The sequence below is a fragment of the Corvus cornix genome, chromosome 10, assembly GCF_000738735.6.
Source record: "Corvus cornix cornix isolate S_Up_H32 chromosome 10, ASM73873v5, whole genome shotgun sequence".
Lineage (NCBI taxonomy): Eukaryota > Metazoa > Chordata > Aves > Passeriformes > Corvidae > Corvus > Corvus cornix.
Genome location: NC_046340.1, coordinates 6,505,154 through 6,527,435, shown reverse-complemented (window position 1 = coordinate 6,527,435; position 22,282 = coordinate 6,505,154). Strand labels below are relative to the sequence as shown.

General features: G+C 42.0%; 1 protein-coding gene across 4 annotated transcripts in view; it reads left to right on the top strand.

The window, feature by feature from the left end:
- The window catches only part of AKAP13 (A-kinase anchoring protein 13), a 202,319-nt gene that overhangs the window by 50,654 nt on the left and 129,383 nt on the right, over positions 1 to 22,282 (top strand). For all 4 annotated transcript variants that reach the window (XM_039557341.1, XM_039557343.1, XM_039557342.1 and 1 more), the window contains exons 4-5: positions 4,240 to 4,284; positions 20,942 to 21,089. In XM_039557341.1, coding sequence (XP_039413275.1) covers positions 4,252 to 4,284; positions 20,942 to 21,089 — 181 coding nt within the window. In that variant the 5' untranslated portion in view covers positions 4,240 to 4,251. The remainder of the gene's footprint in view (positions 1 to 4,239; positions 4,285 to 20,941; positions 21,090 to 22,282) is intronic.

The following is a 22,282-nucleotide window of genomic DNA, read 5'->3' as shown; positions in this document are numbered from 1 at the left end:
TCTCTCTCTCACTGCCTAAAGTATATGTTTAGAGAAGAACATTTTTCCCATAATTTTTTGAGTTGAAAGAAGAGGAGCAATTACGAAGAAACAATTTGTAATTTTGCAGTGTGAGATGTGGTCAGGCTGTGCCACAGAGAGTGAGGTTAGCACAGGTACTCGTGTAGGAAACCTAAGTGTACTAGTTTGAAAACAAACCAGTGGGAGATTGCAAGTCAGAGTTATAATTTAATAGGAAAATTAAAATAAGTGTAATAGTGCAAGAACAGTGACAGAGTCAGGATACAACCTGACACCCTGTTAGTCAGGGTGGTGGTAGCAGTCCAGATGAAGTGGTCCTGTTGAAGGGTCTGGCCTTCACCTGAAGGTCCAGTGGTAGCTCTTGTCCTCTGGGAATCCAGTAAGGGCTGCTTGTGCTGCTCCAAACCCCAGATTAGATCCAGGTGGGAACACTTGGCTCCTCCCCCTGGGTGGAGCATCTCACAATGAGCTGATGTAATTCTATGAGTCACGTGGTGGGTCCTTGATTGCTCACAGAGATAACACCTGGAGGGAGTTATCAAGGATGAGTCATGGGAGGAGATAACGAGCAGTGCCCCACCCACTTTAACAGCTTGTGAAGATGATAAGAGAATGCATACTGTTGGTTGCATCTTGCATTGTAACCTCGGTCAATAAGTTTCTGATGAAATTTTCCTCTTCTGGAGTAAAGTGTGAGTGAGCCTTTTCCTGAGTAAGTCTGTGGTGCCTGGGGCCACAATGGCAGCATTTGCAAAACAGAGCCTAAATGGAAAAGTGATTCTGATGTATTCTTCAGAGAAGAAAAGCACATTAAAATGTTGGGCACTGAAGCTACTTAGACCAAAATGCAAGTGGAAACATATCTTGCATCTTGGTCTTGATGCCATTTTTTTCCAACCTGTGGCTAGAACTCTTTGTTGAATTAAGGTTGGTGCATGCCTTTTTTTAAAATATGCAGTGGGTTTGTAAATGGTAGGAAATATTTAATATTTTAATATCTGTGCATGTTGCTTTGGGTGTCTTGGGTTGTTTTCTACTGCAAGCATGTGTTTTTGGGAATCCAGTACAAGTGCTGTGGTTTGGGAAGCACAGAGAGAAGCAGGGTCTTAACTGCTCAGCTCCAGGGCTTGGGGATGTTGTTTCTTTTACTGAAACCATCATGACTCGGCATTAGTCCGGGTTTTCCTGAGAATCCATTCAGTACTCTGGGAAAATCCGGTCCGGGTTTTGCTTAGAATCCATTCTGTACTCCGGGAAAAATCCAGTCCGGGTTTTCCTTAGAATCCATTCTGTACTCCAGGAAAAATCCAGTCCGGGTTTTCCTTAGAATCCATTCTGTACTCCGGGAAAAATCCAGTCCGGGTTTTTCTTGGAATCCATTCCGTACTCCGAAAAAAATCCAGTCCGGGTTGTCCCGAGAATCCATTCTGTATTCCGGGGAAATGCCAGTCCGGGTTTTCTCCAGAATCCATTCCGTATTCTGGGGAAAGGCCAGTCTGGGTTTTCCTTAGAATCCATTCAGTACTCCGGGAAAAATCCAGTCCGGGTTTTCCATAGAATCCATTCAGTACTCCGGGAAAAATCCACTCCGGGTTTTCCTTAGAATCCATTCAGTAGTCCGGGAAAAATCCAGTCCGGGTTTTCCATAGACTCCATTCCGTATTCCGGGGAAATGCCAGTCCGGGTTTTCTCCGGAATCCATTCCGTACTCCGGGGAAGGCCAGTGCGGGTTTTGCCCCGTGCCGCATTGTGTGCTGCCACGCGGTTTCCCGTGCCGGGCGGGAGCTGGGCAGGGGAGGGGGATTTGTATTTACCTGTTCTTGTGCGTTTGGCTTTCTGGGCAGTTCATGTGCAGTCCAGGTCTCACAGGAGGGCCAGTTGTTCTCACTGCCTTCTTCTGTATCTGATACAGCGAGTTCTTCCTGCCCAAAAATGTAGGAATGGCTCTCCAGGGCTCAGAGCAGCCATTGGCTTGGAAACTGTGCTCCTCCAATAATAGCAGAAAACAAAGTTTAGTCTCTTGTTTCTTGTTTTGTTGTTTGTTTTTTTTTTTTTCCTCCTCATTTTTAAACTTGAAGTAGTCCAACTTACTGACTATATTAGGGTCCCTATGAATCTTGGTTTGGTTATGACCAGTATGATCTGCCTTTTGTTTTTCCTCTTCTTACTGGATTAAAGGTTTTTAAATTTTTTCAGAGGCTGCTCCCTGCCTGGCCATTGGTTGGAGAAATCCACTTGTCTAGAAACCTAAATTAGTCCTTTGCTGATGCAGAGTAGTCGTTCAGGCTTATCTGTCACTCAGATTTTCTCCTATGTTTTTGCCAAAGAACTTCCTAACAAGATGAAATAAAATATCTTCCAAACCTGCCTGGCTCCTTGCAAACTAAGTTTGCATCCTAGAAAAATTGGAATGACATGTGCATTATGAACCAAGGAATCACTTTAAGTGACTGATGTAAGGGCCATCTAGTAAGATAAGAGGAGGGAAAAATCTTCCTGCAGGAAGTATTCCTATGATTTTTTGACAAGACCAAGTGTTCAGCAGTGTCGCCTTATTTCGCTGCTGCTGTGCACTTCTCTTCCCAAAAAAACCCCAACAGAAACTGTCATGGGTTTGAATTCACAGGGAATTGGTCTATTGCAATGAGAAATCCTAAAAATCTGTGTGTGAAGTGAGCTTAAAAGGTTGGGGTTTTTTTCAAGGATGGTTTGATTTCCATAAGATACAATAAATGCCCTTGTCAGGGTAATGTTTTTGTGCTCCTGTTCAGGACACCCAGGTTTAGAACAGGAGAGAGAGGCTCAGGTAGGTCATGAGGGTGATTGGCAGGGTTTGTGCATTTTTTGGTTTTGCTTCTATTTTCTCTTTTCTTTTTGAACTCTCAGTAGGACTGGCATTGCCAGGAGCATGTTGTGTAGGGCACAAGTGAGGATTATTTGTAGAGCTGTTCTTGGAGCTCACCTGGCCAAATGGCAGCTAGTGCTACTAATCCTCTCTTTTTTTGAGTAAATCGGGCTTTGTAAAAGCTGAAAATACAGTGAAAACTATCAGGCATAACCATTTTGAGGTGTTCTTTTACAAAGGGGAATCTCAAGGCTGAAAATAGGTATGAATTGGATTAGATTTAAAACGCTTGAAAAATACTTGTCAGTCCACTGGCTGCCTCAGAGGACCTTTTGCAGAGGGGCTGTTTTGATGCACAAGCTTGGCAGGTCGCTCTGGTATTTTAAAGCACCTGGCACAAAAACGTTTTGTAAAATAAGGAGAGCATGTGAGGGAGCAAGGATAGCTGGAATCAGCTAAGAGAACTTAGGCTGTGGTTTAATTTCTGTCTCACTCAAGGCAAACTGTGGGATTTGGAAAGGAAAAAAGTATGAACAGGATCCTGCGTTTTTTGTGTGAAAAGCAGAGTGGTATTTCATCTATTTTAAAAAGGGCTTGAAGTATTTGCAGAGCATTACCAGTTCTGCAGACATGAGTAACAGCAGAAATTCCATTTTTAATTGTTTTGCATTCCTTCATCTTAGGATCCTGGATCTCTTAATACACACATTAAATGAAAACTTAGAGCTTTTGTTTAGAGTGAATATTTTCTGCTGGAATGGAGGAACTAATGCGAGAGAAATTCTGGTTCAACTGATTCAAAGCTCAGTATAAGAAACTTTTCACCAGGTTATAGAGAAATTCCAGGGACAGACCTGAAAGAGGAAAGATTCTTGACTAAAACGGCTTTTGCAGAATGACTAATGGTAGATTTTGATTATGAAAAATGCTAGTGCAGAACCATGAGCATCATATATTCTGGCAGTTTTTCCTTCAGAGCCATTTTGATTGTTTTCTATGTAGTTTTGAAATGTTTTCTTTAACAAATAACCCAGCAAAAGGGGTAAAAAATGACACCAAATTACCTTGGACAAGGTAGTAGTTGGATTTCTTGAGCAGCAGAGAGAAGTACAAATGTTTGTAAATGATTTTTCATGGGGGGAGTGGGGAATTGGTGGAAGGATTTCAATTAAGGATTGATAATTGTTATAAAAAGCAGATATGAAGTGAGGATTGCTAGGAGGAAAGATGAACTGAGATGGACACAAAGGGGAAGAGAAAAAGTGATTATTGAAAAAAGGAATGTGTGGGTGCTAAAGCAACTTAAAAAGAAGTACCTAAAATTTTATGAAAAAAAACTTAAACTTGCTTTTTCTTTTTTTTTTTTTTTTCAGTGTTCTGAGGTCATGAAACTTAATCCACAGCAAGCTCCGTTGTATGTGAGTACAAATTGAAACACTTTTTTGCCTCTCCTACTATTCACACAAAACACTTCCATCAGCTTTTTGGAGATGCTGCTGCTTTTCTCCTTGCTCCCTAAGGAGTTTATTTGTATTAATTCAATTGCAAATGCTCAGTGGTAGTGCTCTCAGGTAAGTCACAGAGCTCCTCTGGCTTTCCAGCAGACTGTTTTAAGTGAGTTTTGAGGCACATAAAGCTGTCTCTGTGCAGGTATCCCTCACTTTTATTTTTCCTCCCCAAAGCGTGCTGGAGTGCGTGGCTGCGCTTGTGTGACTTGATGTGTTGAGAGGTGGTGAGAAGAAATAGCTTGTGTGGAAAACAGGGCATTCCAGTGTGCAGGGCTTGCCCACTGCGATAATATTTTTGTGTTTGGAGTTTTAAACGTGGCAGGGAGGACCTGGAGGCAGCGAAGGGCTCGGCTGCAGCGGGAGATGGTTTACGTCAGCCTCTCAAAGCTCGTAACCTCCACGGCTCCATTAATAAGGAACAAGCTTCCCCTGGCTCTTGAATAGCAGCTTTGTTGCAGAACATGGGGACTGTCAAATTAGACCTGGATGTGTGGGGGTGTGTGAGCGTGTGTTAAATCTGTGCCAAAGCTGCCAGCCAGGTTTGTAACTGTTTGCTTTCCACATTGCCTTGCCATGCTCCGAGCAGGCTGAGCTCACGGTCCTGCCCACAGACCTCGCCAACGAGGGCAGAGCTGGATGGGAGGATGGAAAATTGGAAGGGAAAATTGCTTGCAAATGTGGCTTTTAAGGGGAAGGAAGGAGAAACATTCAGGACTGGTGATAGACCTGTATCTTGGAGAGTGTTGCATGTTGTAAATAATGGATCATATTGACCTTTAATGCCATGGAGGCTTTAAATTTTGCCTACCTTTAATTACCAACTAGAAGTTTGCATTGGAATTTATTCTGTACTCACTGTCCTAAGTCTGTGCTTGAAGCAAGATTAAAACACTACATAGTGTGACCTGATTTTGTGAGAGTAGCTTTCTAGGAGTACAGCCTATCCTGAATTTTGAAACGAATTGATGCCTGAATTTTGTTAAATTTCAAGCCTACTGAATGTACACTGACTTTGAAGAAACTTAATTTAAACTTAGGACACATTAAGAGAGAATGGAACTTCTGTGCAAATACATGATGGAATTGCTACAGTAGAAACACATGAATGACGGAATGCAGAATAAAATTATCCTTATGTCATTTGAACAGTGTGTGACTTAGCTAATCTGGAGTCTTTGTTTTCTCAGTCTTATCTACTGAATTAGTTTATTTTCCCACTGTTTTGTGTGGGGTTTTATTGAATATGTCATACTGAAGTGGCACACTTAGAAGTCCTCATCCCCATGTGATAGAGAACTGGACTGAGGTCAAATGTAGCCTGGTGTAAAATAATGATTATATGGCACTCAGTATAGTGTTTCTTTGCAATGCAAATGAGTTACATTATTAATACATCACTGACTCCCTTTTCTCTCCCTCTCCCCTGGCCAGGTCTACACAAATCAGCTCCCTTTCAAAACAAACAAATTGTGGTAGCTTAAGGAAATTTGAAAGGTCAAGATTTAGTCTTTCTGTTTGCTCTCAGTCTAAATGCTTTGTACATTTTCAGATCAGTTTTGTTTTCCATGTGTTGCTAATTGACAGCTCATCTGAGGGTGGTTAGGTGCCAGCAGAACACAAAGAAAAGGGTATCTTCCTGGTATTTTTATTTTTCTGAAGGCAGACACAGCAGTCTTGTGGCCTGGCCGTTGGGAGGCAAATAACAAACCTCACCACATTCCTCCTGCAAAGGGATGGCAACTCCATTTTTCACATACAGGCTCCTAGATCTCGTTTTCAGGTAACTAAGAACAGTATCCTGTGAATTACTCCATAAGGAATTTCATTTCTCTGAATGACTGGAAACAACAGGCAATACTGACATGTCAGAGGATTCCCCTGTCTTTGTCTACTCTCAGGAAAATATGCTTCTCCCACACTTGACCCTTTTGTTTTTGACACCTCTGCATCCTTGACACTCTTCCTCTTTTAAGCTAATATCTTAGAGTAAGGATTATGCAATTTTGTTTGTTATTTTACTAAATCTGCCATGAGTTTCATCCTGAGAGATCCACTAGATAGTTGTTTTCATCAGCAGCATTACTGAACTCCTTTTAGGAGGAGAAAGGATAAAATACGCTCCAGGTCTCTAACTGGCTTCCAGGAACTGAACTGGAGACATCATTTTTTACTATCTGATAATTACCAGGTTGCCCAGATTAGCACTTCATAATTAAGAAGAGGGGTTTGGGAACCTGAGATGTCCAGTGTACTTGGGGCCAAAGTTTTTTTGGGTGATGGGAGAGATGGTACTTCCACGTACCAATAGAGGGATGAAGATTCTTGTATTACTCAAATCAGTGTCCATAAAAGGAAGGAAGACCACATGCTGTATCCTTCTTGGTACTTTCTTTTGGCTGCTTGGAGTTCTATTTACCTCTTCTGTAAAAATCATCTGTCCCATTTCTGCAGAGCTTGTGACCACTGAGAGGTCCCGGAGACTAATGCCCTTGTAAGTGTGAAGATTAAGAAATAAGCTGGAAAACACATCCTGTAATAATGAGTATTGTGTTTTCGTGATTCAGTGTCTAATTTAAGCCTTGCCTGATTGTTCTCTTGTTGATGAGGTTGCCAGGAACTGGAGCTCAGCATTGCTGCAGGTTTGGGCTGGGACAGCTGCTCAGCCTTTGCTCTGCAAACAGCTGGCTCCTGTCCCCCAGGAGCCAGGTCCCCCATCACATGTGTCACCCAGAGCTGTTGTTACCTCCGCTAACGAGCTGTTTAAGGAGCTCTCCTGGCCCCAGAGCTGGGAGCTGCTCACAGCAGCGCAGTCATGGGGCAGAGGAGCTGGTGCCAGGAGAGATAGGGCAGGGAAGTGTTCCCCAGTTTAGCTCGGGTGCGATAGCGCGATGCTGGTGCTCACATGGGCTGGAGGGCAAGCAGCTCCCCCACCCCTACCACTGTCAGCATGGAATTGCATTTAGAAAGGGTGGTGGGACTTAGCAGAGCCTGTGGCTGAATGTTGTGGGGTGAATTTGAAATAAAAATGTTCAAACCCACTTCCTTAAGATGTATTCATTTCTTCAGCTGCAAAAAAAAGTCCATGTGGCTTAGCAGTCCTGTGGTTATCTGCCTCAGACTGCAGTTGGGAACATCTTTATTGATGTACAGACACTGGATTAAATCCAAGACTAACTTTACTCACATCCCTCTTGTATTTCAGTGCTGTCCTGTTGATAAGAGAATTCTTATCGGGCACAGTGTAGTGGATGAAGGACAGTATTTCAAACCTTATTTGTGGTCTGCCTGGGACTTGTGCTCTGCAAGCCCAGGGTCTCAAAGCTGAAGGACCAAGCTGTTCTGTTTGCTGGCAGGGCTGGGGTGGAACAGGAGGATGGGAGGTGGGAAGTAATGAACTTCAGTTTTGTTTGTTTTTCTTAAGTGCTTGCAATGACCTCACTGGTCATCATCTTTTTATAGAAGTTGTAGCTCCCTATCACCAAAAGTCAAAATTTTTTTTGTAAGGTACTTCCTAGCTCTTGTCACTGATGTATTGGGCTATCCAGATCACCTAGGAGCAGGGAGAAAAAAGGATTAACAATGCTTTAAACAATGGAGGTTTATTATTAGGTGACCTTTTTATTGTGATTCATTAACTTTCTGTTTATAGATGAAATTGTTTACGTTAGTCAGATTCAACTCCACTGTTTGCAGCATCCATGGGAGAGCGCTTTGCAAATTTGAAGTGTTGATTTTTTTAGAAACATTATCATTAATTGAAAGTTCAGCAGATTATTCAGCAGGAGATTTAATTACAAAAGGATCAAGGCTTGCAAGCCGTGTCCTTATTTCTACCCAAACTTTAATAAATATTGACCACACTTGGAGGAATGATCAAAGTCATGTCTTCAGCTGCATAGAGTGCCTGAAAATCTCCCTTCAAAAGTGATGTGCATGGCTTCTGATTTCAGCCACTGCTGGCTGTGGGGTCTTTGTAGAATTATTGATCATTTTTGTAATCCAGTCGCATCTCCTACATCTCTGAAATCAATGTTGGTTTGGGGTTTTTTTTAAGAAAAAATGACCTGAGAGCAGTATTGAGTATGAATGTTTTGGAAAAGCACTGGGGTGACATGCAGGGAGTGTGTTGGGAAACATTAAGCTCATCTACTCTTGATTGCAACCGAGGTTACAACCTTAGATCTGCCTTTAAGACGGGAATGGTTTTTCATGGTGATAATGATCAGTGGGTGTGAAATGGAAAAGATTAGCAGCTGGAGAAGCGTGATGTATTGCTGCAAACTTTTTTCCTTTTTCCTTTTAGATTAAAAGGAACAAACTTCTTTTAAATCGCAGCACTCCTCCTCTGCATGGTTTGTCTAAGGTGTGCCCATGTTACTTGGAGTGACAAACCCAAATGTGTCATAACTGGTGATTGCATGAGAGGGCAAACACTTAATTGATAAAAATGCTGCCATTGACTTTGGTCTTTAATCAGGTCTGTGGATGGAGTCTCTTGTCTAAACTGCCACTTAGGAGCTGTGTAACCTGCAGAGTTCCTCAAGGAGACTTTTTGATAGAGATGAGAGCTCCCACTTCCTAGGCAAAACGTAATGCAACTTAACGAAGTATGAACTTCAAAAGCCTCAAAAAGAATGCATTGACCCTCTCTTAATATAACCTGGGTTTGGGTACAGTAGGTCCTCTTCTGTTAATGAATGAACTACTGCTGTAAATTTCCTAGTGTGTCCTGCTTTAATCTGAAATTGAAGAAAAGGATGATGCTTGTAATATTTTCCTCCCCACTTATATATTCATATAGAATGATGCCCTGCTGAAGTGCACTGTGTATTCCTGAGAAAAACAATTGTAATACCCTCTGATGTTCATGTTTTAATAACACCCCCACCCCACCTTTTGAGTTAATGTTGAAGGATTGAAGAAAAAGATTCACAATACAGAATTTGGAGACTTGTGGCAGCAGTGTCTGTCTCAAGTGCTGTGGCTCCCCGTGTCCCTGAGTGCAGTGAGGTCTTGTACCTGTGTGTGCCTCACATCCAACTTCTTACCGTGGCTGAAATCATCTCAGGTGTCACTTGTGTGTGCTCTGTTGTGTGCTGGACAATTAATGTTCTTCAGAAATCTCTACCAAGGGGACAAAAGGACAAAATTAAATACATTTATAGTTCTACAGTAAGATGCTGTCATGAGGTTGGCAGCTGTGGTTAAGTTACTTTTCTACTAAAGCAGTATTTATTTGCTTAGTGGCATCTATGGTGACAAAGGCCATTGAGATGCCTGAGTATCTGAGGTCAGTCCAGCAGAAAAAGTAGAACATACCATACATACTTTTGATGTGGGAATTTCTCACGAAAGTGACTGTACAGAAGCCCTGTCTTTGTTTCTCTCAAGGTCCTTAGGCAAGAGGACAGCCAGCCTTGATGTTTAGTTCAGCTCTGTGGTGAGAGGATGTGATAAACCTCTTGTCTTTTATTTGTTGGGTACTTGATTTCTTCTTAATGACAAACTAGTTTTCTGCCCCACCTTCAAGATGTCTTTGAATAATGAATGAGTGAAAGCCTCTAAACACCTTTTACAAATAAAATATTTGCTTGCATTGCTTGTGGAAGAACCTGCTGCTTGGTTGGTTTTAAGAAAGTCAGCTGGGGCGCCTGAATAAACTGATTTTTTTTTTTTTGAGAGGAGCATATTACAGCTTGTCTGGCTCTGCTAATTCTCCAGGCAAAATACTTTCCCCACTAAACTGTGCTTGACCTCATCTTTTAAGTTTTTGTCACTCACATCTTTGATTTAGATTCTTTTCATCCTTCACTTCCCAAACTCCAGTCTACATCATGCTCTCCCTTCTGTGGAAATGGGTGTCTGGCAGCTGCCACCTGAGCTCAGCACCCTCCCCTGGCAAGCTCCCTGCTGCTTCTGGGTTCTGTCATACCCTCAGTGCAGACTTTTGCAGTCTGGTTATTATGAGGCTGGTTGCTTGGCTTGCTCCTCTTAATAGAGGCATTCTCTAGCTCATGAGGTCTGTGTGATGTTAGTATAGGGCTGTTTGTGAAATGGTCACTTTTCCACATTTACTGAAGGCAACTCTGCTTGGAGAAGTCGGACGAGGCTGCCAGACCATCAGCAGCATCTTCCTCCAGGATAAGCTGTTGCTTAAATTGCAGCTCAGATGCCTTTCCTCAACCCCTCTTCCATATTGTCTGAAACTAAAAGTGCTGGATTTGGGTTCAAAGCCATCCTCCTTTCATTATCTATTTGAACTTTTCTTCTGTGATCCTGTTTTGTGGGTGTGAAAGTGCTGGTAAACAATAAACAGTCTGGCTTGAAGTCTGGAGCACTTCTCTGAAATTCTGCCCTTAACTCGCCACTACTTTGCAGCATTACGTGTGAACTTTAATATGACTTGCAGAAGATGCCAGAGCTGGTACAGCTGGTAGGGGTGGGAAAGCACAGACAATGATCTGCTTTTGGGAAGCTGTTAGATTGCTTCCTTCTGTTTTCTGAAACTGCAGAAGGAATCCTTATGTTAACACACTAAGAGTTACATTAAAATCGGGTGAAATAATGTACATGTATTGGGCTCAGCGTTTGGGATTCATGATTTCTTGTGGTAGCTGGTGAGCAGGGAGTGCCTGGACAGACACTAAGAGATGGTGTCCCATCCCCAGCATCACTGACAGCGTTGCCTCCTCTCCTGTCAGGAGGAATAAGCAATGGTGATCTGCACTTGGGTTTAAGAGAATGAAAATACTCTACAGCTACTTTTCCACTGTGGGATGTATTCTTGCAGAGAATTCAGAAATATTCTTATGTTACCTTTAGAATGACCAAACACGTTTCCCATGTCATTCCTCAGGGTACTTGTCCCTGCTGTATTTCCTGTTACAAAGTGCTGGCAGTCATTTTGTTCGGCTAGAGGCACTTCTGACAGCACAGCTGATGTGAGAGCTGTGCTCATGAAGACGTTGATTTCATGAAGCCAAAATTTCACACAGCCTCTCAAATCGCCTGCACTCAGCCTGCAGTGCTCCCCGTTGCTTCCAAAGGCTGTTCTAGATGTAGTCTCCCGGCAAGTGCTCATCCTCTGCCTGGCTCAGTAAAACAATTCCATATCGTGCTAAAGTAGAAAATAACTGTGAATCACTGTAGCTCGATGCTGTGCAGTGCCATCAAGTGGCAGTTCTGTCTCAGGACGCATTTTCAGGGTTGCCTGTGTTTGTATTGATGTTTCAAAGTGTTTCTTTTAAACATTAGAAAAGTTTCACCTGTCTGCAGTTGTTGGGTGGGTTGCTTCTTCTTAATGGTTTCTGTTCTCTAATGGCAAAAATGTCACTTTAAAAAGTGTCTCAGTCATTGCAGTAGCTCTAAGCACTGTAGCTGTGAAAAATTTAAAGACTGGCAAGGATATTTTGCATCTGGCAGGAAAATGAGTGCTCTGGAACACACTGAGCTCTGTCTCTGAAGGTTTTGCTGTACTGTAGAGGAGGCTGAAGTACCAGGAAAAAGCCATCCTTTGGCTCTCTTCTGCTTTTGGCTCTTAGTGTTCAAACCTGATTTTTTTTTTGGTTTTCTTTAAGACACTTCAAGGCTATTTGTGAAAATACTTCAGTGGTAGGAGATTGCTTCTAATAATATGTCATCATATGTACTTTATCTTCCAGGAATTGTGACTGTCTTCATCTCTCTGGTGCCAAGAGAGTAGCTGGATTTCTCTTAGTCACTGCACACATTCAGACTGCCTGCTCTTGCTCCTAAGCACTGCAATTTTGTTGTTATTGCTAGATGGGCAATTAGTAGGAAATACTATCAATCACTCAAGCAGCTGGTTATAAAATTACCTGGTTTGGTTCTCGTAAATGTAATGAAGAACAGAAGAGGCTTTAGGATGAGGCCAGAGCAGGACATTCACATCAATTTGGGTGTGTTTTCTAGGAACTGATTGAAATAGTTTCCAGAATTTCAGAAAAAAGCCTAAAAGTAAGATCAGTACTTGTTGTGGAAACTGGATGGTACTGGAGAGGACATTCTGCAGCAAAGAAGTTTCCCCTTGTCTTTTGCCTTGTCTTCATGTTTATTGCAACATTGCATGGAGACTTGCATGATTTAAAGGTTAACCCCAATGTGGCACTGCTTTTGTGTACCTCCACACCTCCTCTTGCTCTGTACCAGAGCTGTACAGGGCTTGTGGTGAAAGGGGCTTGGGGTTACTGTCACTACTTGCTCATTCAGATAGTACAGGCCAGAAGGTGCACAGTTCTTTAAGTGGATAGCCTGGCTAACACTAAACTGCCTGAATAAATGAAAATTAAATCAATATTTTCTTTACTATACTGCCAAATTCACCAAAACAGTGAAGTTCCCATTGCAGTTTTTCTCTGGATGTTTACATTTAATACAGAAGGGTGAACGGCACTTTTCTTATCCTTCCTGTTTTTCTCCTTGATTTTGCTGCTAATTTTACTATTAATTTTATCATGTTTTCCTTTGTGCTAAAAATTTTCAGAAGTGACCTTGGCTGTTTGGTTTTGTGAGGGCTGTCTGTGTGCAGCACAGGCTGGCGCCGAGCTGATGCACTGTGCATGCTCCGAGCGAGTGCTGCAGAACACGTGGAGCCCTATGCTAAGGCAGGGATGCAGCTAAATGAGCTATTAGCAGCCCAATCTAATAACCTGCCTGGCTCTGGGTAGCAGAGTGGCATGTCAGGAAGATCTCTGCACGAAGATAAATCATGTGTCTCTTTCAGCACTGATGAGATCCTGTTGCTTTGATGGATTTCTGCTGGCAGTCTGTAGAGATCTCCTTTGAGCTGCATGGATTGATATGTGTGTAATAGTTATAATAGCATCTTGACACTCAGTAAAGACTCATCTTTTGAGATGATTGATTTGGAGACTGACAGGGACATGCTCTGTCAAAGGATGTGGGGCACTAATAAAGGATTTCTTGAAGCATACCCATTTTCACAGGAGTTTGTGCTGCTCTCACTGGTTCAGAGTAGGAAATCCACCCCTTGCTCTTCTCAAACCTTTTATCTCTCTGCAAACAAATCCTGCTGCAGGAGTAGACACCTGGACTGGCTGGGGTCGTGGTTGTGGCTGTGAGCTGGTGTTAATAAGTCAGCCCTAACAATGTGGGCTCTGCAGACAGGCAAGTTGAGGGTGTTCATGACGTTTTTTAGCACAGGTCACACTCAGGATGGATCCATGAGAGCCAGCTTGGACCTGGAGGCAACAGCTCAGGGCTATCTATCATAAATGTCCTTGTTTTCCCACAAATTCTTTTTGCCCGAAGAGTCTTGAATAAATGGTATTTTGACTCTGCATCCCTACTTGTGTCAACATTTTATCCATCAATGTACCAAGCTAATCTTATTTTTGGACCAAATTCTTTTTCACCTTTGAGGGAAGAAAGTAGTGGAGAGAAGAAAAGTTATTTTGTCTCTGTGTCAGTGTTTCAGTCATGGCTTTGTGGCTAGCATTGGAAGAGGAGATGACTTGGCTCAGTGCAGTGTTAATGAAATATGGAAGGTATCACCTCGATTTGCTCTGTGGGCTGGCAGAAAAATGCGTGCCATCATTCTGCTCTTTTGGTGGCCTGCGGGCAAGACAGAATGGTCTGTGATTGTATTTTCCAAAGAATGAGAGAGTGCTTTGCAAAATCTGGGTTTCTCATCACAGAGGTGCTCAGTATCTGTGCTGTTAACCTGAAACCTTTCACTGGTAGAAATAATAGTACTGCTGTTAATTTAAAAAGGAAATAAGGTTAGGTCTGGAGATCGATTTTTTTTTTTTTTTTAATTTATTTATTTTATTTAAACCACAGGAGTCATTCTTGTTTTCTTCTTTTGTGTGGGTGGGTTGATTTTTTTTTTTAATTAGGAAAACTTCTCTGTTTCATGCTTTAAGATCAAGGAGTTTGAAGTCATTGACTATGAAAAAGGACACAATCTGCCCCAAAACTTGGCAGCTTGCCATTCTATTTATTTCTGGAGTCTTTCCCTGAAGGTTTTATCTGCAGGAGTTTGCAACACTCCACCCCAACGACATCCATCTTTCTCCATGCTCCTGACCCAGGTCACTGCCTTTATCATGGGGGATATCTCCAGGCGAGGAGGGATTTCTAGAGCTGCACATGTTCAGGCAGATTTCACAGCCCTACCTTTGTTCCTGGGGCCTGGAGTTCTGCGGAATAAACTCTGTTTGATGTGATTTTTTTTTTTTCCCCCCCCACTAAGTGCTCCTCTCAGTCAATCCATAGTGGTGAAATTGAGGATGTCTGTAATGATTGCTGTTATCTCACTGTAGCAGATACCTCTGACCTCCTCCCATGGTCCATCCCTTTTCTATCCATGTGCTGGGAGCTTGCAGGCTAAATGGCCACATCTGGGAAAGGGGGTGGATGTTTCAGGCTGCAGCACTGGGATCCACTGACAAACTCACCCCGTGCCAGGACAGAGATGGAAGGGGACTCAGCTGGATGTTTTGGAGGTAGGACCCATCCCCAGATTCTGCCCCTCAAGGGTGAGCTGTTCATCTGTTAACCTGGGAATAGCAACCTGGAAGAGTTCGTTGGATATAGGTTATTTTCTTGCCATGGAAGAAGAGCATCCTGTGGTTTTCTGAGCCAGCAGTGATAGTGCTGTGTCACAGCTGACTGGCTGGAAGACTTACTCAGACCTGGAAAAACTGGAATCTAAGCTTTTCTCAATCAAAAGGGTTATTCCAGGAGATGAGAGCACTGTCATGTTTGCTCTAAAAATAGTTGCCCAAACCCCCACTTCCTTTTGCAGTCAGGAGCCTGTGTGGCTACGCCTGGTTTTGTTCTGCGTGGAGATGTCCATGTGTCCTTTCCAGATGTCGTTCTCTGGGGGCTTAAGCACAAGTTTGCACCAACCCAAAGTAACCTTAGATGGGAGGGATCTTCCAGGGTACTCAGCTGAGATATGGGAACTGTCTGGGAGCAAAAGTTTAGTTGCTGATCTTGTTGTGTACTGCCAGAGGTAGATAGTAATGGATCAATGAGCATCTAAACAATCATATTGTCCTTTTTTCCTTAGTTGATGAATTCTGTTACGTTTTATAAAGGTGCCTTCCAGTTGCCTTTTCCATGCTCCAGCTGCTTTCAGACTCCTCTGCAATTCTCAGTTTGAGGTGGAATGGTCTCAACTTTCCCTTTGATTTTGTCTAGCTTCATTATTGTTGGTGCTGCACACTTTCCAAAGAAAATGTCAGGTGATTGAAAAGCCAGCTGTTCTTTTAAAAGCCATTTGGATGAAAAGTACTTGGTGTGTTTGAGCCACAATTCCCATTTCATTGGTGGGAAAACTCAAAGCACAGGGATGTGAAAGGATTTGCCTCATGCTGGAATTACAGCCTGATCCTGTGTACTCTGTGTCAAGCAGTAGCTGGGGTAACAGCAAGTCCAACTCCATCTAAAAATGAATAAATAAAGGTGCCAATGAGCCTGAACTGAAGGAGGAGGAGGAGGAAGAAACCCCAGCTGTGATTTTGGGCTGTGCTGGGTACAGTGAAGCTCTCCTGGGAGCTGTTTAGGGCTTCCCAAAGGGGAAGAAGCAAAAAATGCAATAAAGCAGTGACTCAACAAGGGCCTGATTCATGTTATGAATAGAGGAAACAAAACAAAACTTGTTACAGGGGCAGGTTACATTTACTCATGTAATCCAGCCTCTTTAATAAGGCATCATAGCCCCAAAATCTACAACTCTTAGAAGGAAACAGTGGGTGGAAGGTTCCTTACCTTCATGTGAAGCTCTAACCCATGCAGTAGGTTTTTGCTGCATGAGAAGACAGCCACAGTTTGCTGTCAATGGTCAGCAGTAATTTGTGCATTTTGCTTTTCTGGGTAGAACAAATTAATGATTACTGGTTGTTGGTGTTTTCTCATTAAAAGCAGAATGTTAAAGTATCACTTGAGTGCTGCAGTATTGCCATCTAATGCACATTTCATTCTCATAAGTATTTTTGGATTCTGTGTGTGGAGGTCAGAGTGGGTGGTTAATGGCTTAAAATGTTCTTTAAAATTCCCAGTATGAGCCATGGGGAAACCAGCTTAGAAATCACACGTTTCAGATGCAAAAATACAGCTTGCCTTTTTTGTGGTGTGGTTTTTTTTTTTTTTTTTTTTAATTTCTTGTTTGTTTTCAGAAATGTGAACATTTGTTAGCCAGCATGTTAAGAATATTTTTTTCCTTTTTCAGTCTGTTGTTGACAAGTGTACCTGTTTCTGGTAGAGCTGATATCCCTTGGGGAACCCTCCCTACTGCTGATTAAACTCTTTTCATCTTGAAGTCTGGAATTCTGCATTTGCCAGGGCTGTTTTCATGGTCCCAAATGATGACCAATTCCCCCAAACCAGACATATTTCCAGAGCCACAAGTGGAAAAGAATTATGTCTTTACATGCTTAAAACAATTACTTCCTTTTGGAGGGTGGATAGTGTTTTTGAGGTGATAACATAAGTGATCTTAATTCTTTTGAGCTTAAAGATTTTATTCACTTCATTGTCACTTCCAAATATTGCTGAGGTCATCTATTAAAAAAGAAAAGCCTTTGAAGGTAAATAGTCCATTTTAACAGGCTTGCTCTGAGTTGTTTGTGCGTTGCCTAGGCACAATCCACATGCATTTACTTGCAGTGTTGGAAAAACTGATACCTAAAAAGGTGGAGTTGTGCTAATGCCAGCAAATTATCCTGACAAACAGGTGCCTGTTTAGATAGTTTTGGGGTTTAGTTCTAATAACAGCGTTTGGGCCTTTTTAAAGATAATTGTATTTCTGCTGCCTTACTAAGCCAAAACTTCAGAGATGGGCCACTCTAAAATCCCTTTGTGAGTTGTTTTTTAGTTCAAGGCTCAAGGTCAGGCTTGGCTTTTCCAGTTCACCTGTCCTGTGGTGAGGCAGACCTTCCCTCTCCCTTCAGTTTGGAGAAGGGAATATGTGTAGAGGAAAGAGCCACATCCACCTTCTTTACATCCCGTTACATTTAAGACCAGGGATTTTTCAGATCCAAACAAGGGACAGAGTGGCCTCTTTCATGAATGGACCAAGATGGAATGTTTTCATTTCCAATGGGCTTTAAGCCAAGTAAATATTAGTTGATCCAAAGTAGTTTTGAAATTAAATTATTCTTATTTGTTGGAGCATTCCAGAGAACGGCTTTGATCTGTCTGTACTTTCACCAAAGGGATATTGGCAGGCTGGCCTCCCATTTCTAGCCATTTGGGATGAAAGAAGGGTTATAATAACCACCTTGTGTGGCAGTGATACTGAACAGATGACATTTTTTAGACAATATTAAATGAATAAAGGTAAACATACTTCAATTAAAATGTTTTTGGAGGCTGAATGCAATAGGGCTGTTGGAAAGTCTTGTATGTGGGTTGGACGAATTTGGCTGCATTTGTAACTGATTTTCTTCAACTCCAAAAATCTTGGGAAGAGAGGGGTTTGTTTGTTCTGTGCGTTATTTCCTTTCCAAATAAATACATTGTTTTAATAACTTAAAAATCAAATTAGAATTGGCAGTGAACATTGAAATTGTCAGTAACTGGGAGATAGAGAGATGTTGAAGAAAGAGGGTCTTCTGCTTCTGGGATCTGGAATCACATCAGCACAGTGACCTGTAGGAGGCACAGGGACTGAGTTAGCTCAGGTGACACCTGTAAGTAAACTGTAGCACACAGCAGTTAAGTGACACATTATCAGTCTTACCAAAGATATTTGGAGACAACTTAAAAATTAAAGTAAAAAAATCCAGTAAATAAGATGCTCAGTGTTCCACAGTCTTTGCTGAAGTGTCCTCTAGAAGAGGTGGGAGCAGGGTGGTAGAGACCCTCCCACCATGGATTGCTGCTTAGACACTGCTGAAGAGCCTTTTAAATTGATACCAGCTGATGATAATTTGTGCTCCCCCTAGACTTAAACAATAACTGAAATGAACTGAATTAAAATCTAAGGAGTGGAATGAGTTGGTTGGAAAGATCTGTTGGCAGTCACTGGTCTGACCACCTTCCCCCTCCAAAATTAGGTCAGGTATCTAAATAAGAAGTTCAGCTATATGTCTAAGTTCTAGCTTAGATTTCAGGTTATGTGGAACCTCTGGTGTTGAGGTTTCTCTACATGTATTTACTAAGTTTCCTGTTAATAACAAAATATACAAATTGTCTTTTGCAATACTGATGCAAATTAAATTGCTTTCCCTAGAAATCCGAGTAGTTTGCATGGATAGACAGGTGTCCTCTCACAAAAACTCTATGTCAATTTGCTTTGATTTCACAAAAATTAGACCAGCTGTACTTGATTTCTGAGTTAAATAAAAGAAAAATCCCTTTTAACAGATAGCATGTTAAACACTCAGTGCTGTTGGTGAGTGTTCTGAAGTGTCACCTGTATTTTAAATCTGTTTAAGTACTGTGTATGTTCTTGCCTTAAGGGAGAAACAGTTTGAACAAAGACATAAAAACCAAAGCACAAAGGGTTTTTAGGTTAAAACTTGTGCTTTTGTTTTTTTGAACATCAGCTCAAATCTGGATCCATTTGCTTGAAATGGAATATTTAGTTTTCAACTCAGTATGTGAACTGGTCATGCTTGAATTTAAAGCCTGATTTATTTCTTTTTGCACCTGTTTTTGTTTTAACACTGTCTCTATACAAGAGAGACTTTTGCTGTATGGTTCCTTCCTCCCCAGCTGGAATTCTGGTCTGATATTATCGCGTGAGACCTTCCTAAAATTTACATTTGTAACTCTACAACCTCTGAAAATGCAAAATACACTCACTGCTCTGTTAAGCTTTTTTTTTTTTTTTTTTTTTTAATATATGGTTTTCTTTCCTGGGTTACAGCACTGACCCACATATTTCAGTTTAAGACCAGTGGCTGGTTGTGTACTTGCCCTGCAAAATCTTGTTTTTATAAAACAAGGTGCAGTCCTGCCCCTGGCAAGAGGTGCCAGATGGGCTGGATCAGAGGAGAACTGGACATAAACTGGAGGTGGAAGCGTAAAAGGAGCTGAGGGAGAAAAGAGGGAGATGTGAGGCTGAGCGTGGGAAGTGATGCTAACGCGGGACGGATGTACGGGAGGGCCTGGAAGTCTGGGAATTTTCTGCAGTAGTTGTATTTGACAAAGAGAAGGGATGAACTCAGTCATATTAATGGGGAGGTTTTAAAGGAAATGACATGTGTATACTCTTGAATATGCAAATCAGAATTGCATAATCTGCAGTAATAATAATAATAATACTAAAATCTTTTCCAGATTGGCAGCTGTAACCATATGCTCAGTGGGGTGGTGGCAGAGAGCTGGCAGCCACAGCTGCAGCGTAAAACTGGGGCATCCACCTGGTTCTGATCTCGACAGAAAAGGGACAGAAGGTCACATCACAGACTGTTGTTCTCAGTGTCTCGTAGTTTATATAAATTTTTCAGGCTGATAAACGAAGTATGGGGAGACCCCAGAGGCATTTAAAAGATGTGTAGATGTGGCACTTGGGGACATGGTTTAGTGATGGGCTTGACAGTGCTGGGCTAACAGTTGGACTTGATGATCTTGGAGATCTTTTCCAACCTAAATGAGTCTATGATTTTTTTCATCAAATGAAAATGCTTCACTTAGTTCTGCAGTAGTTGTAAGCCATCCTCTTTCCTTGCTTTCCCTTCCCTATGGAAAACTGAAGTTGGTTCATATTGCCCTTGCTCCTTTCCATGCAGATGTAGGAATTTCAGATGTATTTACTGTACCCTTTGCTGGGTTAACTGTCTTAACCATGTGTGCCCTTTATAATTTTTCCTGAGAGCAGAGATGAGCTAAATGATAAAATATGCTGAGATACTGAAATAAACCCTCCATAATACTAAGCAGGAGAGTTCAACCACCAGATCATGAGAGGTTTTTTTCTCAAAGCTTGAAGAACTGCTGTTTTTGCTAACACACAGAGCTTTTCACCAAGGCATGAGCTTATAGATGAGTGAGAAGAGCTACCACTGTCTGTACCACCACAGTTACTGTTTCTATGTAAGGAAGGTGGAAAAAAAATCTTAGTGGATATAAAACTTTGGTATCTTTGTGTGTTGATGGATTGTGGATGAGAGATGCGTTCAGTGATCAAGTTGGAATTATGGATGCAGTGCTAGATTGGACAGGGGAAATGTGAACACTCAAGCAGGAGTTAGGGAATTTTTTCAACTTTCTGAAGGCAGAGGCAATTTTAGGCCACTATCTCATTTCTGTTGTTTCACCTATGCATATATGATGGGATATGTCTGTATATATGTGGGGTGTACACGTTTGTTAGATTCGGTGTGATTTCACCATATTAAGTCGTTGTTTTGAATATACCCTGGAGATTGCTACATGTCTCTTCCTAGAGCTGCATTCAGCATATTTCCTGGATGTTGGCTGGCTTTGATGCTGAAGTTGACTTGCATATCTGAGTCTTGTGAAGGGAGTGTATGAATGGAGAGTGTGAACCTTGTAGGAAAAGTAGTTTTATTTTAGATGATGCAGATCTTGGTCATGTAAACCTAACCTTGTTTCTTGTCCTTTTTCCTAGGGTGACTCTGTTATTACAGTGCAGCTGACTGAGGAAGATAAAGTTGAAGATGATGTAGTTTTTTATTTGGTCTTCACTGGATCAACTGTCCAACACTGCACAAGCACGAGAAAGATTAATCCTGGGAGTCTGGAGACAATTTCTCCTGGTAAACAATTGCCTTTCTTTGCATGTTAGTGTATCAGTGTGTGAAATTTGGTTACTACAAGTGGACTGGAATGTAGTGCTGCTTTCGTGGTTGTCTTTTTCCTCATTTACACATTCACAGGGAGTAGAACATGTGGTTTGGATGACTGCTTTTGCCTTTCAAAAACCTCTTTCTTGATTTCACTAGAATTATATGACTTTGAGATTGCAATTGTTTAATATGTAACTATGTGATCTCTTACAGAAAATTCACAGTTACTTTTAGATGTGGGAAAAAGCTTTTAAATGCAAGAAAGATGGTGGAATACACATTTGCCATTTTAGAGATGCTATTGCCCAAATGGTGTAGAGCCCAGTAATTGTTAGCTACTTATCATCCACTTGACTTGATGAGGTTCATTGCTGTCTTCCTGGTGAAATACAGCCCTTTCCCCTAAATACTGTTCACCTCAGAGCCCACACAGCATTTCTGGAGCTCTTGCAGTGCAAGTGATGTGCTGCTTGGTGCCGTCTCTCCGTGGCTGGTTCGGATGAGGTGGGTTTCCAAATGAAAGTCCACCACTGTTTTTATCCTTTGTGCCACCAACAAAACAAAAAGAATTGGGGCATTTCCCTTTGGTGACTTCAGGACCGTGGGAATGAGCGCGTTCCAGGCTGCAGTCCTCACCATTAACCTTTCATTCTGACTTGTTGCTATGCAGCACATTGCTACCAGTGTGAGAAAAACGCCTGACATTTTCACTACACACAGTGTAAGTCAGGCCATCAAATGTTTTTCTTGGGTTGGTCTTTTCATCTACCTCCTAAGTATTGTTTTGTTAGAGATGCACGTGGAGTAAAATTTGGAGGTTTTTTTCTCCTGGGAATGAGTGGCTAAAAGTTGGCCACTCCGTTTTTTTCATTTCCTCCTCTTTTTGTGCTGTTCATGTTGTTCAGTTGGCTTGGGAAGAGAAGTCTTTTTATGGCTACTGATGACTGGAGCCCCGTGCAATCAATTAGATTAGTGCTTGTTTTCTCCCAGAAGAGGGGAGAGGGGGTGACTCCTTCCCTGCTTTTGTGTGGTGGGCGTGGGGCTCTGCCAGCCCTGCTTGCAATGACTTCACCTCTCCCTCGGGGCTGTGGCTGCTTCGCCAAGAAAGGAACTGAAAAGCTTCAGTGTTCCCTTCAGCCCTTCAGTGTGCTGGATGGGATTTC